The following is a 17,014-nucleotide window of genomic DNA, read 5'->3' on the forward strand; positions in this document are numbered from 1 at the left end:
GATGGGAGGTGTGTTGGCTACTGGGATATCCTGAGATTAGTGTGAATCATTGTTTTCATTGTGTGATGCACTTTAAGTTACTTGCTATACAAATAAAAATCAAATTGACTGACTGACTTACACAAGCGTTCACCCGAGTTCACCTCGCTTGTCTTTTTTTTGTGAACAAGCTCTGCATCATCCTCAATCTGCTGTCTTATGCAAACTGTACTTAAAGAGTACACACCCACTTAAAACATTCAGCTGAGGACTGCACAGGATAACAATCAACAATGCGCCTCGATCAGCATGTATTTGAAAGTTACTGCAGATTCAGACTACGACTCAAGGAGGGGGGTGGAGGGCGTTGAGCAGTGACCACCCACCTCTGATTAGAGGTTGTTTACGTTATTTTTTTATATAAGACATCGAGAAGTCTCAAACAGTTGACTGTATGTTATCATTTGGCTTGCAAGGTTCACGATGATTGAAAATGGTAGATGGCATGTTGAGCCATTTAACAACCCATGAAATGCAGACTTTTATGAAGTTGGTGAGAAATGTCAGTGTCAACACCAGCATTGATCTATAATTTAGTGTACAGCTTAAAAACGTGTGCACTACCTCTTATTGCCTTATGAAAGAATAAAGGACAACATGTGTGTGGTTGTGTGTGTTTAGGTGGTGGTAAATGGAGTGGGTGCTGCCAATGGAGACCAGGATACTGAGAACACAGAGCTGATGGCCATCTACACTAAAGAAAATCAAAGAGCAGAAAAGGTAACTCAAAAAAAAAGAAGTGAAACACAATCCTTATGTCAACATAATTGCTAGTTCCCTCCCACATAAGTCTCTCTTTAAGCAGACTGACACAGTCACATGGTTAAAAAAGCTTACTCATCATAATCAGTCCAAATAACAGTTTCGCTGACTTTCCTTTTCCTCTATATAATTTAAATTGTAATCCTCAAGATTTATGACCCAGTAAATATACCCACGGTTACCGTAGAAACAACAAGTGTGGTTTAATACTACAGCACATACTCCTTGAGCAGCAGCTGGTCTATCTGTTTAAAGTGCAACCAAACAAACTTGCACATTTTTTATTACAGAAGTCAGTTAGAAATGGTTAAATCCTCTATCTGATATCATGCAGCTGTCTTGTTTTGTTGATGCATTTTTGATTAATGATTGTGTTCAGTGCTAACTTTAATGATAAACACATCCTGTGGCTGCTCCACAATAAAATCACCCTGCATTTTGCCAATTAAATGGTTTTAATGTGAAGAAGTAACAGCAGGAAATATTCAGTTTGCATGAGCAAAAACTTAATACAGCTCTGATCCAGCTGTGAGGAGAGTGAACAGTCAACAGTGATGGTGTGTAAAAACTCCAACTGACAAAGCAACAGACCAATTAATTTTCAAAGGAAGCCAGCGATATGAAGCCACAAACTGAAAGCCAACACTTGTTGCTGTGTAATGGGTGACACGGAAACGAAACAAAGCTTTTAACAATGACTTGGCAACAGTGTAGGTACCCACACTTGGCTGTTTTGTAACTTGGTCGCTGTGTGAACATAACATGAGGAGTTTTCTATGTTTTTTGTATATATTTGTTCTATAAGTTGAAAATAAATACACAAAACAAAGCTGGTAATTGCTAAACATCTTGAAAAACATGAAAGTTCAAAATGGAAAAGGAAACCAACCATAAATAATATCACAAGTTGGAAAACTCAGTTTGATTTAGTAAGCATGCTTCACTACTTAACCACATACCAGTAACAGAAACTTACTTCCACTGCAACTAACAAAGGAAATGACATGTGGAGCAGAAATCAGAGTCTGGCTCATCAAACTGTGGCCATGTATTTTTGTATTTTGTCACCATGACTGTGCATTTTTCTTTCATAAGAACTTTAATCATATAGGCCTCTCTGCTTAGACATGCTGTTTTCTCATCAGCATTTCTTTATGATTGGGTGTGGCTGTTATTTTACTGTATGGAAAACATTCTTTTCACCCTTTACAAATGCGAGGTAACCATTACAATTTAATCTGTTTCTTTGTGTGTGTAGAGCTCAATGTCTGAGACGTTGGACAGCACAGACAGTACAGACCCAAGGAGGATGGATATGATCTATACCATTGAGGACACCCCACCCTGGTATCTGTGTGTGTTTTTAGGCATGCAGGTAAAGCTACACTCTGAACTGTATTTTGTCCTTCACAAAGCTACACTTCGTTTATCAGTCATCAGTATATTTTCTTTACCTGACAACTGATGGATGTGTTTACAGTGGAAATATGTACAGACACATCTTGACTAATCAGGATGTCTGAAATCTTTTACTGTGAATGTACTTGTCACGTCAATGCAGTATTTATTATCTGATCGTGTGATGTCTTCATGTGACCACAACGTGTTTGTGTCTGAAACTGGACTTTTGTCCTCTGTCATCTCCCTCTGTCTCATATTTAACCTAGGAGATCTTATAAATCAGTGAAATAAAGGAAAGAAACCAAACAAAAAAATAGGACTTAGTGAGCACAGACAACTTCAAAGGCTGTACCATCCTTCAAATGTGTTAGTGTAGCATTCAGAAAAAAACACATATCAGTGTACACCTGGATATAAATCTGCGTTAAACATTACATATTGTAGAAGATTTCGGCTTAATCCTAAAAACAGTCTGAATGCTACTCAAACTAATGGCCTGTCTGTCAGGACAGATAAGCAAAGGCTGACGGGTAAAGAATAGTTTAAACTTGTCTGATAACAGATGAAAAAAATCAAGGTCAGCTGTTCAGAATAATGCTTGAGCCACACTGTTAACAGTTGATTTAAAACTATTTTGAATGCATGTAAAATCATGCTGTTTCCAGTGATGCCATCAAAAGATTAAACGCTGTAACATTTTCCGTGATCACTCATTTTCAAAAGATGGTAAACGTGTCACAAGCAGTGAATGTGGTTGCAGTTGCATAATTCATTCAAGATTTATGACAGGATGTCAAATGTGACTTTATAAAATCAAAGTATTTTTGCTTTTTCTTGTTGTGTTGTCCAATAATATACCACATTTTGAAGAGAACTTTAGTTATGGCTAAGTGGTGGTGCTAAATCGCTTGTTCCTTCGCCCATGTGGTATTCTTGTGCTAAATTCATTTAAATGTTGCCTCTTGTCTGTGCAGCACTACTTGACGTGTTTCAGTGGAACTATTGCCGTGCCCTTCCTCCTGGCTGAGGCAATGTGTGTCGGCTTCGATCAGTGGGCCACCAGTCAGCTCATAGGGACCATCTTCTTCTGTGTAGGGATCACCACCCTGCTACAGACTACACTGGGCTGCAGGTACGAACACACAAAAAACATTCTCTCAGTTCTTTGATTGGTCATAAGTTGTATTCTGTCTCTCACCTCCTTTCTTTTATTCCTCCTCTTTTTTCCACTCTTTCCCTCTCATCTATAAGTACCACTTAAAGATGAGGGCCATATTTCACATGCAGTTCCTCTTTCTCAATCCTTCCTCTTCATGTTACCCAGTGTGTGTGTTAAGTGTGTTTGCACACATGTAAGTGGATGCTTACACATCCTTTTTTTGTCAAGGTTAAGAGTTCCTTGTTTCGTTCATGTGACTGCAGTTGTACAATGCGACTGAGACGAAAAGAAAGTAATGAGTTACATATTTTCTGAATTAAGACACGAGAACAGAATCTGATCAGAATCCAGAAACCAAAGATATGATGTGATGTTTGACTAAAAGCCAGAGGGAATGAGCAACTTGTTTTTAACACATTAATTTGAGACAAGCGATGTGAATTACACTGCATATTCAATCAGTCATTAATCACACAGCCGTATCTTTGTTGGCAGCTGATTGAGGGAGGGAAGTTCCCTCTTTAAGCTTTACGTAGAAGCACATGTGAGCTCCTATGACCCCGTTACTCCAAAATGTTCAACATTCAGTTCCTCTAAGGCACCTTAGACAGTTGTTTTTTGAATACATATTCACATTTTTCAACTCATGTTACCCCGCTGACTGTTTCCACGCATTCCTCTTCCTCTGCCCTCAAAGGGCTCATTCTTCCTCACATGTTTTGATCCAGTACCTGTAACCTGTTAATCTCTTTGGTTATGAAACACATATTTGGAAAGAAAGGTGGTGAACTAATGATTCACCTGATTCGTCTCTGAGGGTTATATCATCCCCATCATTCGCCAATTAAATAAAACTGACACGAGACATTCCCCGTCGCCATGGACATTGTCCTATCATTTGGATCTGTGTTTTAATAAAGCCAGGTCATGTTGATATGAGGTGCTATAATTTTTTCATGAAGGAGGAGCATTTCAGTGAGGCAAACGCTGATGTTCTTTCCATTTTTGTAATAAATCTAATCTTTCCATCATGCTGTGGCAGAGTGAGTGAGTGTTTCATTATTGTTACCGGACAGCAGCTGCCGCCGGCACCGCTGCCGCTCCTGCCAAATCACCTCATCAGACAAACCCAGACAGTCACAGATACTCGCCGTTCTTTTTGACACCAAATCCAAGGCCTTGACTGATGCCTTGATGACAATGGTGTGCAAACACTGTCCTATCTACTTCTTTCTTTTTCTTTTCTTACTTTAACATTCAGTGGGAAGTGCAGAAAGACTCTGACCTCTCTGCTTTGAGTATGAGCCATGCAGCAGTGTTGTTTAGTGTACTTCCCCAGTGTCTAATTAAGGAACATGCAAGTCAGGAAACTCTATCTCAAATACTGTAACCTGCAAAAGTTATGGACTGTTTTTTTATTTTTCTATCTATATCCATTTGTCAAGCCTTTACCTTCACCACAGGAACTAGACAAATGAGTTAAAGGAGTAAGCCACAGATTTAGTATTGGAATTCCATAAGAGGGTGGATTTGATGATGTAAAAAGCTTATTTGCCATTTATCATAGCAACAACAGCAGCATTGTCTGTTCAGCGTAGCCTCCAGCAAATTCTGAAAGGGCAATGGCTCCCAAGTTGACATTTTCTCTTTCTTACTTTTTCTCCCTCTGTCTCCAACGCAAACGGACACGTTCTGGTTTTGGCTTCAATATGAATGACTTTCCTGTCACACCAACAGCCTACACTCTCTGAGGCAGTACTGAGTTGAGGTGACAGCCACTATCTCTCTGTGGATTACTGTCTCCTGAGATATTCCCCTGAATGACAACAGAGAAGGGGAGAAGAGTAAAATGTCAAAGGCAGACTTTAGTGATCTGATTGGTGGTCAAATATAAGTGCGATTGTGCCCAAAATGTGTTGCTGCACACATCGGACTCTTATTGACTACTAACTCCGCATGAATCTTTTGTTTTTCAGTGATTCAAATAGAATAAAATTGATTAAACAAAAACGTTAATTCAATCAAAATACTAGAAATCATCTTGCAATGAGATCACACCAACTGCAAGATCCATCAACATGTTCACGTTCCAACGCACCGACTACTCGGTAGGCATTCCTACATTATTGCTTGAGTACTCATGGGTCGGACCAAACTCATCTTCGACAATGGCCTTCTTTTGAATTTCAGCACGTGTAAGGTTTCATGACTGCGTCTACCACAGTCCTGACGTTACACAATGACTAAGTCTGTCCACATACTGCAGAAAGAAAGAAATCTATACACCTGACAAAATACTCAAAACTACTTTTAGTGGTTTCTGTTGCAATAGGTGTCTCCAGACCACATTTTTCCGTGATGACACAAACAGACTCACAAGGTGAAAACATTACCAGCTAATGCTGTCACAGCTGGAATTCAGGGGAAACTCAAAACAAACAGGTGTACGACTTATTCATGTTTTCACTTCCCCTTTTGGAATAAAATAGACGTCCTCTGTCCCTTCTCAGGCTTATTCATAGCCTTTTATTCCTGTCGTTGGCATTTTCACCAGTATGACGTCAATACAGTTGATTTATTCTGTTAATCTCAAACCAGATCGAATGATAACCTTCTACTGTCATAACCCCCTGTTGCAGTTGTTATTTGTCAAATCCAGCCATACTGTAGAGCGGGATTTGACCATTGTCTCAATCGTTTAAAGAAATGATTATTACAGAAAACATGTTTATGAGCTTGAATGAACTCGAAGGCTTGGGTGAAAGAGGAGGAAAATTAGGGAGGGAAATCTGTGCCAGCACTAACTATTCTTACTTACCCCATCCTGTGAATACCTGACCTTAGGTTACCCAACAAAAGACCAAGGATTCTCACCCTTCACCAGCAGGAATAGCATCAACTCTCTATCCCACAATGGTGACTTGTAATTAAAGTGCTAGCATCCCAGTGGTTCTACACAGATAATCACCTTGCGTGCTGCTTAAGTTTAACACTCCCCATTGAACATGTATGTGATTATACAGATTCATAACATCATTTCTTAACAGTGCTTTTCCTTTGCTTAGGTTGCCTCTGTTCCAGGCCAGCGCTTTCGCCTTTCTTGCACCAGCCAGAGCCATCCTGTCGCTGGACAAATGGAAATGTAACAATACAGGTAACATCCCTATATTCGGTACAGAAACTGATATAACATTGTGGAAAAAAACTGTTATTGTAGCTTCACTTACTTTTATCCCAGCTCCAAACACTGTCAGTGTCATAGCAAATATGGCAGAGAATTAAACGTGTCCCCAAATGGGATCAGCTGATTTATTTCTGTATGCCCCAAATGAATAACTAGAGCTATAATTCACATAGTGATCTAATTAACCTCTTGTATTTTTCCATGACCAGAAGTTCCAGTATTTAACAGCACAGAGCTCCTCCACACAGAGCACATCTGGCACCCCAGGATACGAGAGGTGAGACAAAGATAAATAAAAGACTTAAACAGACTTAAAAGAAAGCTTGAAAAGCAAATCTGGGTAGACATGTTAGAAAGTTCAAACAGTATTGTTCAATAACATGTCCACATTAGCATACAGTATGATGTTAGGCAACTTGACTTGAATAACTTCTTACCTAATGTTTTACACAACTACAGTTGAATAAGGATTTTTTTTTTTTAGCTTGCAAATGGGAACATCTCGGTCTTTGGCTGCAGGGCTTGTTCTTCAGTGACAGCAGTTGTTAATTTGTATTAACCTTTTCCCATTTACGTAAGCCAGTTGAGCAATTGTTTTTTTATGTGACGCGTGAACGAGACTAAACTCAATCAAACGGGATCAAATTGTTTAATCGATGGGCGTAGGGCAGCAGGAACGTGCATGTGACAACAGGTGACAGACGAGAACATGAAGACAGATAAAGACGAGACAAACAGAATTATCACTCGAAAGTAACAAATGGAAACCGGAACACTGGTGTTTGTGTAACCTCATCTTCAACCATCATGCAAATAAAATGTTCCTTAGTTTTCATTTTGAATTTATGAATTCAATTTTGTGGTGGTAGGTGCTGATTAATTACTGCACAGCAAACTTTAGATGTAATTTATCAGTGCTGAGCTGAATCTGACAGTTCTTCTCATGATCAGTGTAGATACTAACAATCGCCTCATTCATAAACTGCGTAGACTATGCTGTGAGATTAAGTGTCAGTGCTCATTTTGCCTGAAGGTTAATTAACCTCACATTATATTTCATAAAAAAATATTAATTTCGAAGTGGTGCTTCCTTTACAAAATGCTGCAGGAAATGAAATGGAAGTGTTCGTTTAGACTTCAGTGATTAATTAAAATCATATGGTATCCCTCTGAGCCTGCACCTGTGCTTCAAGGGTTTAGTTTATAGTTCTGCTTCATTTTTTTTAATAATTTAATTTCTTCTCATCATGTCATTAAACCCTTTTTGTTCCCGTCTTTATAATACGTTTGTTCTGTCAGATCCAAGGGGCTATCATTGTGTCGTCCCTGGTCGAGGTGTGTATTGGAGCACTGGGTCTGCCCGGGATCTTGCTGAAGTACATTGGACCTCTGACCATCACCCCCACCATTACCCTGATCGGCCTGTCTGGTTTCCAGGCTGCAGGAGAGCGGGCTGGGAAACACTGGGGCATTGCTATGCTGTAAGTATAGACTCTCATGCAAAGAAAAAAACCTCTTTAAAGTAACCTAAAATTCACTTCTCTTTTGTCACTTTGTATGTTCAGTATGTTCTGATGATCATGATTCAGACTGATCTCTGTAGTGGAAACCGGTATTTCTCACAGCCACGTGTCTCATACACAAAAAGCTTAAACTGTAAAGATGCCAAAGATCAACTCATTGGGGTGGATCCACTTCAAAGCTGTGATATTCATGCAGCGTGACATCAGTTCCTGCTGTGTCATGGCTGTTTACACTGCAGCTGGAGGTCCTCTTCTCTCGCTCCACAGGGACAGAGGATATGTGCCTGTAATTGCCACTGATTTCCTTCTCCTGAGCCAGTTAAGATAATTGATTGGCTCTAACATCTCTGGGGTCCAAGTCAGACGTAGATGTGAGAAAATGGAACATGTTCATACAGAATTAGGTCTGTCACAGGAGAATATACAGTGTAAAGAAATAACAAGACTTAATATGCTCGTTTCTGTCTGCAGAACTATCTTCTTGGTGCTGCTCTTCTCTCAATATGCCAGAAACGTTCACTTCCCTCTGCCAGTCTACAAAGCCAAGAAAGGCTGGACTCTCTATAGGCTACAGGTCTTCAAAATGTTTCCTGTAAGTTCACAACTTCTCATAAAGGTTCACGCATACCTCTGCTTTTAGCCTTTTGTCTGGGCTCCACTTTTGATTTCTTTTTTCTCAGTAAATATTCTCCTCTCTTTTAATGAATTGACCTTTTGTTTCTTTACAACTGCACCCCTGCCTCCACCACAAACTGTGCTCCCATCTGATTCACAAATTATTCAACAGAGCTAATCTCATTCTCCCTGGAAGCTTAAGAGGTTTTCCCTTCGCGTGCTGCTGTGCAGCGTGTAAATCAGTCTTTTTCTGCCCTCTGCTGGTGATATATGAAATAATAAAAGCTTAAGTTCACATCACAATTACAAGTACTCAGTCTGATATTTACATATCTCCTCTTAAGGCTTCCCATTGCTCTTTTGCCTTTTAATAGGTCACTTTTAACAGTAAAATTGTTAAAGTGGACTTGACTCGCCAACATGCCAGAGACTTGGAAGCTGACGACATGGGGCAACATTTATGTGCTTATTTTCACTAAGAAGTTTGTTACTTAAAAATTTAGATAATTAGCTTTAAGTCACAGTGAAAAAAAAGTTTTTGCCCACAAGTACCCACACCCTTACTATGATATAGTAAGATAAGATAGTACAAGATAAACAACATTTCACTTTGTCTTTATTGTGAAAGTCTGACAAGTGTCTTCTTTTCTCTTGCATGTAGATCATCATGGCCATCCTGGTGTCATGGCTGCTTTGTTTAATTTTCACTGTCACTGATGTTTTCCCACCGGAAGTAGACAAGTACGGCTTCTACGCCCGCACAGATGCACGTCAAGGGATCCTCGCCGCCGCACCATGGTTTAAAGTCCCATATCCCTGTAAGTGTGTTTAGGAGGAGGGGGAAGGAGCTGTTGGAAAGGATTGCTGATGTCTATGCCTTCTATTCAGTCTGCCATTTGTGTGGAAAGATTTTAATTTTACTGATCAGGCGGGTAACCACATAATGTCAGAAATAGAAAGTTATGAGCAGCAGTTAGTTTGGAGCAAAACTGTAGATTGTTTTGCTGCTATTCAGTCGCAGTGTATCTAATATATGTGATTCTGCATGAGTATTTTTATACTTCTGTTTTGCTACTTTTACTTAAATTAAAGTTGTTAATGCTTCTTCCACCATCGCTGAACAGCTCAAATGATTGCAGTCATGATACATCAGTAATGTAATTATGATATAGTCGCGGTCAAAAGTTTACATACACAAAGAACATTTATATCATGGCAGTCTTCAGTTCCAATGATTTCTAGAGCTCTCATTTTTCTGTGATGGAATGAGTGGAACACAAACTACTTCGTCACAAAAAACAGTCATGAAGTTCATGTCAAACTTAAGTCCATGCCAGGAACTGAATACCGCCATGATATACATTTTCTTTACAAGTGTATGTAAACTTTTGACCGTGACTGTGTGTCCAGTACAGACGGGAACCAATAAATATTATTTACTTTGGAATGAATCTGATTATGTTACATACAGCATAATGTATAAATAGTTAAGGGAGATAGCCCTGCCAGAGGTGATGAGTCAGAAAGTTTCTTTTTCAAGATATTTTCTGCATTTTTACCTCGACAGTCCAGTGGGGCGTTCCGACTGTTACAGCCGCCGGTGTGATCGGAATGATGAGTGCTGTGGTGGCCAGCATCATCGAATCGATTGGCGATTACTACGCCTGTGCACGTCTCTCTTATGCTCCTCCACCTCCCATCCATGCAATCAATAGGTAACTCTTTTATTAACTCGTTATTGTATTTCTATTTTTCCTCATTAACTAATATTTCAATTTGTTTGTGAATAGTGCACTGGCAATTTACAGTCCGGAGGATACCTTAATAAGGTTGTTTTTCTGCTGTCTCTGTAGGGGGATATTTGTGGAGGGTATTTCTTGTGTGCTGGACGGTCTTTTCGGAACAGGAAATGGCTCCACTTCCTCCAGTCCAAATATTGGCGTCCTGGGAATCACAAAGGTAACATTTGTTTATCATTACACCAAGCCTCTTGGTTTCTTCCGTCTCTGCGTATTCCCATTTAGTTACTGTGTTTATTTTACCATGATGGTTTCTCTTTCACTACAGCTAGCTGCACAGAGGAATGACCCGCTTCCCTTTTGCTCAGCCTGATCTCTGATTTGTCTTTCAGGTGGGCAGCAGACGTGTGATTCAGTATGGAGCTGCCATGATGCTGCTGCTGGGACTTGTGGGTAAATTCAGCGCCCTGTTTGCCTCTCTACCCGACCCTGTCCTGGGAGCTCTGTTATGCACCCTGTTTGGTATGATCACAGCAGTGGGACTGTCCAACTTGCAGTTTGTCGACCTCAACTCCTCCAGGAATCTCTTCGTTCTTGGTTTCTCCATCTTCTTCGGTCTGATGCTGCCGAGCTACCTCAAACAGAACCCGCTGGTCACAGGTGAGTGGAGGGGAGAGATCCCTGCAAACTAGAGCTGGGGAATAATGGCTGCAATCAACATTAAGATTATGATACTTGCATTTCCTCTCGCAGCTGCAACTTCCTGCCGGACAGTATTTACATTTGTCCTTTTTACGACTGACTTTGCTCATCTTCACCTCCAGCTGCAATTCCTATTGAAAAATTGTCTCTGTTGAAGTTAGAGTGAATACTCATGGTTATAAACATTGCTTAAAACTAGGTGGAACAGCTCAAGACTTGACTTTCTAAGTTATGAATAAACACTGCATGCAAGTACACACTGACTAGTTGCTTTGGGTTATTTGTTGTTGACAACCTCTCTGAGGGAATTGATATACTGATTGTACTGATATGACTGAAATTAGCGCCATTACAAACTTACTATGACATATTTTAGTTGGATGCTAAATCCTTGTTTCCTTATCTTTCTCAGGTATCATTGAAATTGACCAGGTGTTGAACGTTCTCCTCACCACTGCCATGTTTGTCGGAGGCTCTGTCGCCTTCATTTTGGACAATACTATCCCGGGTAAGGTGTTTAATTTCTTTCACACTAGCTCTAACACTTGCCATACTAAAAATGTATTTTGCTATAAATTTTATGGCTGTATGATAATGCCAATAAAGTGATGTAGTTTAGAGTACACAACACATTTTTAAGGAGGAAAATCATAATAACGTGAGTGTGACTGCCAAGCAGGTCATATAGGCAGAACATGCTTGGGCAGTTATTTATTGCCCAGGATCATCTCAAGACTCCTGTGGGAGAGCTGCAAGACTTGGCTGGGAGAAGGATGTCTGAGCTTAACCTGCTGGACACAGATAAGCCAACAAAGTATCAAAAGATAAATGATACTTTAGGATGGAGTTTACTTTTTGCATCTATGACTTCTATTTCTTTATCTTTAAACAGATTATAAGATTGTAGTAACAAATGAAAGCTCATCAGTACATGCTGTGTATCAGGTTCCTGTTTGTTCAGCATTTTAAGTTATTTGCAATTAATCCCTCCGCCGTTTCTCCTCAGGCTCCCCTGAAGAACGAGGCATCAAGAAGCTGAAACGTGGCACTGGTCTCAGTGCAGCAGAACTGGAAGGGATGAGATCTTATGATCTGCCGTTTGGAATGGACATCATCCGCAGATACCCCATCTTCAAGTACATCCCCATTAGCCCCACCTTCACAGGCTACCAGTGGGGGAGGCTACGGGAAACCTGCCGGAACAGGATGGGACCTGGGGATGTGGTGAAGGGAGGAGGAATGGGAGGGGAGGGAGGAGTGGCAGCGGGGGAGAGTCGGGTATAGCCAACGGGCTGGTGCTAAAAGAATCATAAATGTTGCTGAATTTGGGGAGCAAGGGATGGTACCCTAAGATAAAAGGATGGGAGAGTGGAGGACCGAGGCAGTGCAGGATTCGGGATTGTGTGGAAGAAAATGTGATGCACCAACCGCCCCGTCTGTATGTGTTTTCTTTAGCTCGTGTCAGTCTTTTCCCACTTCCCACTATGCTATTTTAAGCATGCTATAGCAAGTCACAGCATGCTATAAAAGATGTCACCATGCAGAGGGTAGTTGGTGTGTGTGCATGTGTGTATAGTACGCAGCAAGAGATGACAGGTTTGTGCATTAATTTAGCTGCACTTTAATCCAGATGGAGACAGATGGACGCCAAACAATGATTTACTGCTAACTTTTACTGCCCCTGTCATTTTATGAAACATTCTACTAAAAGCACAGTAGATTTTATTATGTCAATTGAGGATTATGCAAAATTTCTGCTTTAAATCATTCACCTCTATCATTATGCAACCACATTGGAGATGCACATTACACGCACATGCTCACACACCAACAGCCTTACCTAAACTTAGCTTGAGCGCTACAATGCATGTCAGGGTCATGCAGATTGATGGAAGTGGTTTGTCAGGTGCCCTCAGCCATGCAAAGTGATTGTGAAATTTATTTTTGCACTATCTGCCTCCTGAGTTCACAACCGGAGTGTCACTCCACAGCTCGCGTCCTCATTTTCTTCAGTAAAACAGCACATCTCATCCACTTATGTCATGCTTAACAACCTCACCTTTTTTGTTAAATGAGCTAATATTCACAAGATCTCCACTATAAAATACCGGTTTACGTCTCTTTACTGTCAGTGTTATGCAGTAGTTACTAACAAGACCAAAACTCTACTTGTCCTGAACACACCATTTGACTCATTTGGCTGTCAAAGGTGTGTTTTCATTTTTGCAAGATATTTATTTCCATTTGATAACCTCTAACCTCCTAACACATCAAGGCATTTACACAATGAAACAAGCTTTTTAATGATTCCTCTGCTGCCGTGATAACTGCAGTGCATTTGTAAAAGCTGCATTAATGGCACACAGTAATAAAGTGGCCTTTTTAGAAAGACTTTGAAACCTTGTTTACATAAATACGAAGCTTAAAACAAGATGGAGAACAGGAAAATTAACTGAGGTCTCTGATCTTTTGTGTGGCTATTGTCTCAAAAAGGCTGCACCATAAACTAAAACACCCCTGCCACCATCCAAACCTACTTGGTCAACCCTTGCATAATTATAATAAGAAAAAAAGATGTTGGTTTTGTTTAAATATGGAGTATTTAAGTGTAACAAGAGGGCTTTTGGAGAGTTTAAATGCCATCCTTTTGTTCTCTGGATGGACCCACAGATGGTGCAGTGTGTGTTTTTTACAACAGCCAATTATAATGGTCACTGATGTCAATAACATCCTCACCTATGTAATGGTGTTGATGACTTTCCCATACATTCCTCCTCCTCCTCCCATCCTCAGTCATTCATGCGCCTCCCACTCTCACCCCGCTTCAGTTAGTTCACTGCTGATATATATTTTTTTGTTTTCTGTTCATGTCTGTTGTAGTTCAGGTAGTTCAACAGATTTTTTTCTTTTTAAATACCACAGAAGAATTTACAACATTATAATCTTTGTAAATGTAGAAATTAAAAGCAGCACAATGATAAAATAACAGTTAAAGGAATCTACTAAATACTTCGCCCAACTGAGATTTTTACCAAACCAAAATGTTAAAAGCTCTTTATCATTATTTCCTCTTTTGTTCTGTTACCGTTACCAAATTTTTTTCTTTAAGCATTGGCACTTGTCACTATCATGAAAAGAAATCAAAATTGGTTTGAAATTTCATCCCAAATTTTCTCTCCTTTTTATCTTTTTTAGTTCAAGTTATTTATTTATTTATGAGAAGAGAGTTGATGTTTAATGATAACTTAAAGCAGGTTTATGTGTCTGTTGCACAATATTAAAAGTATATTTATTAGTTTACTTGTTCACGCCCACTAAAGATTGTTGTGATGATGAACGACCTCTGCTCTCAGCCCCAGCTACAGTCGGTGCTTTTAGAAACTCACCTGGGGACAGCAGCTTTTTGAAAGATGTTTTCTAATGTGAGCTGTTTCTATTTCATTCCATTTATATCATGTTTTTAAAAAGAGAAGGAAAAACACTTTTTGTTGTACTGGATAATTGAGTCAGATTTCAGAGTGAGGGCCTTTTTACTACAAGTACTGTTTGCACATGTAATGGTGCCAAGAACATCGGGGTCAGAGTGAGTAATCCTCACTAACATGAAACCCTCAGAGTTAGAGCACTTATCCAGATTTTTAGACAAGTATGAACATTTTGGTTTGATGACCTGAAGATAAGTGGCTTCGTGACAGAATATTTTTGGACCCGAGTCTATGATACCCTGGTTAGCTATAGCCCCATTTATGACCTCAGCGCTCTGTATGTTACACTTGTGACTTGGTCACTTACTGTTCCCAACACAAACATTTGTAGAAAAAAAATCTAAAATGGTTTTGGGTTGGGGTTTTTTTCACTGACAAGAACTGGTCGGTCATATCGCTAGACCTGTAGATATGACCGACTCACAGGGGAAAATAAGGAGTGCTGAAGTCACAAAAGAGGCTAGGCTAGCTTGCGACAACTGATGTGTGCAGAAACTGTAATTCTAAAACCTCATCTACCTTTTGGCTGTGCTCAGGACCGGCATCTGGATAGCCACAGATGTGGCAGTGTTATGGGATGGTTGGTAAAATTTGCAGTGTGGTGTTTCTTTGTCATTTAATGTTCATGCAGCCAGCATTTACTTCTCCCATCACACCCTCCCCTAACTCTCCACAAACTCTCTTTAACCCCCCTCCACCCCCAGTCCTGCAGTGAAAATATATTGGTGTCCTCTCATGTATAGTGTACCTGGTTTTCTCCGTGGGAATTCTTACTGTTAATGTTTGTGGATGCAGGAGAAGACACTAGCTGGCCACCTTTATTAAGAGCCTGGGTCATTGGCAGCTGAATGAACCTGCCTTATTACCTAAAGACATCCAATGTTCATTTTGCTGCTGTGTCTAAATGCAGCTTATTCTTGTTTTTTATTGTACTTTCTCTCTCATACACATGCATATGTGTTTCTCACAAAGCTGTTACAGAATAAGTTGAGTTACAGTATAAACTCCCCGGATCTCACATCTCACATCGTGAACGCTCTACCTTGATGGTTGTCTGGTTTGAATAACATACAAGTCAGTTTAAGCAACAGATGGCTCTTAAGAAGGTGGCCATAAGATGTGTAACACAAAGACATCAATCCCTTTCAGTTATTTTGAAGGGGCTGCTACCTGAAGAATTTACTTTTGTGTATTAAGTGTTTTATCTTTTTCAAGGGTTTTGTTTTTTATACATTCTTTTCATGTTTTTGCAAGCAAATATTTGTAAGAAACAAATCATAACTTTTAATCTTAAATCATGCTGGAAAGCGCACCATTTTGTTGTACTTTTTATTTGAAAAGTAAATACATTTTGATCCTATTTTGAATCTGTGGTTGGGTGAAATCTTTTTGTTTGTTTGTTTGTTAGGACCTTTTGCATATTGTATTTTTTTACTCTAACATTGCTTTCTGTCCATGTTAACACATTACCAGTATAAATGAAAGAACGAGCTGAGAAACTTTAAATAGATGTTAAAACAACAACAAAAAAAATGTATATTTAATGGAGTAAAGTTTGCTAAACGTCCTGGAAGAGAAATTGTGTAAACTAATTGTAGCACCAAAATGTTTTATTCTCTGTTCCTAAAACTATTTAATAAGACGTTACAGAATCAATTCAGTCTTTTGTCTTTATTGGTCATAACTGTGGTTGTGACAATAAACATGTAATATGTAGTCAGATTCCCTGACCGTTGATTTAACTATGACACAAAAATAATTGGTTGCCCAAATATTGATGTGACCTACAGAATGATCTAAACACTACTCACCATCAGGTTTTCATAGCTTTCATAGAAAAAACTGCACCATTTTCCTGCAGTTACATGGTCATGTTTGATCACAGCTATGAAAATACAGGAGGCCTGTGAAACTATGGTAGAAGTATTTTCACGACCAATAGATCTTACATTTCTAATCGGGTCACAGAACACATTGTAACACTTTTAAAGGACATGGTGCAGGCATGTTGTCTGGAAAACCCTCTCCACTATCTGTTGAGGCTGCAGGTGGGCAGATGTAACCAAACCAATATTTTTAGATACATTCTGGGTATGTATAGGTTTTTCAACATTGACATCAAAGCCAAGGAGGTACATTAATATAGAGGAACTATTGTAACCTAAAGTTACAATAAGAGAACAAACCAGGTGCTGTGGCAATTTCCCCAGTGCCCCAGGTTCCCTTTTCTTCCATGGTACCAACTGATTTATGGTAATATATAATTAATATTTTTGTTTGGGAATATGCACTACCAATCTTTGACACAATGCACAGAGAGTAATTGGGGATATTAGGGGCCCTGTGGCTCATCTTTGCCAGCCTGCACTACTTCTACGAACTACACAGCAAATGACTGTTTTCAT

At 39.6% G+C, this 17,014-nt stretch overlaps 1 protein-coding gene across 7 annotated transcripts in view; it reads left to right on the plus strand.

Moving 5' to 3' along the window:
- slc23a2 (solute carrier family 23 member 2) overlaps positions 1 to 16,265 on the plus strand; it is a 32,944-nt gene extending 16,679 nt beyond the window's left edge. For 6 of the 7 annotated variants that reach the window (XM_084359254.1, XM_084359255.1, XM_084359250.1 and 3 more), the window contains 13 exons: positions 661 to 759; positions 2,060 to 2,176; positions 3,177 to 3,334; positions 6,427 to 6,515; positions 6,755 to 6,822; positions 7,845 to 8,026; positions 8,540 to 8,660; positions 9,345 to 9,501; positions 10,251 to 10,398; positions 10,537 to 10,642; positions 10,815 to 11,082; positions 11,537 to 11,632; positions 12,131 to 16,265. In XM_084359254.1, the coding sequence (XP_084215380.1) occupies positions 661 to 759; positions 2,060 to 2,176; positions 3,177 to 3,334; positions 6,427 to 6,515; positions 6,755 to 6,822; positions 7,845 to 8,026; positions 8,540 to 8,660; positions 9,345 to 9,501; positions 10,251 to 10,398; positions 10,537 to 10,642; positions 10,815 to 11,082; positions 11,537 to 11,632; positions 12,131 to 12,408 (1,887 nt within the window). In that variant the 3' untranslated portion in view covers positions 12,409 to 16,265. The remainder of the gene's footprint in view (positions 1 to 660; positions 760 to 2,059; positions 2,177 to 3,176; positions 3,335 to 6,426; positions 6,516 to 6,754; positions 6,823 to 7,844; positions 8,027 to 8,539; positions 8,661 to 9,344; positions 9,502 to 10,250; positions 10,399 to 10,536; positions 10,643 to 10,814; positions 11,083 to 11,536; positions 11,633 to 12,130) is intronic. The other variant, XM_084359253.1, reaches the window with a different exon arrangement.
- Positions 16,266 to 17,014: the final 749 nt, after the last annotated feature.

This window comes from Pagrus pagrus (genome assembly GCF_965226575.1).
Source record: "Pagrus pagrus genome assembly, chromosome: 8".
Taxonomy (NCBI): domain Eukaryota; kingdom Metazoa; phylum Chordata; class Actinopteri; order Spariformes; family Sparidae; genus Pagrus; species Pagrus pagrus.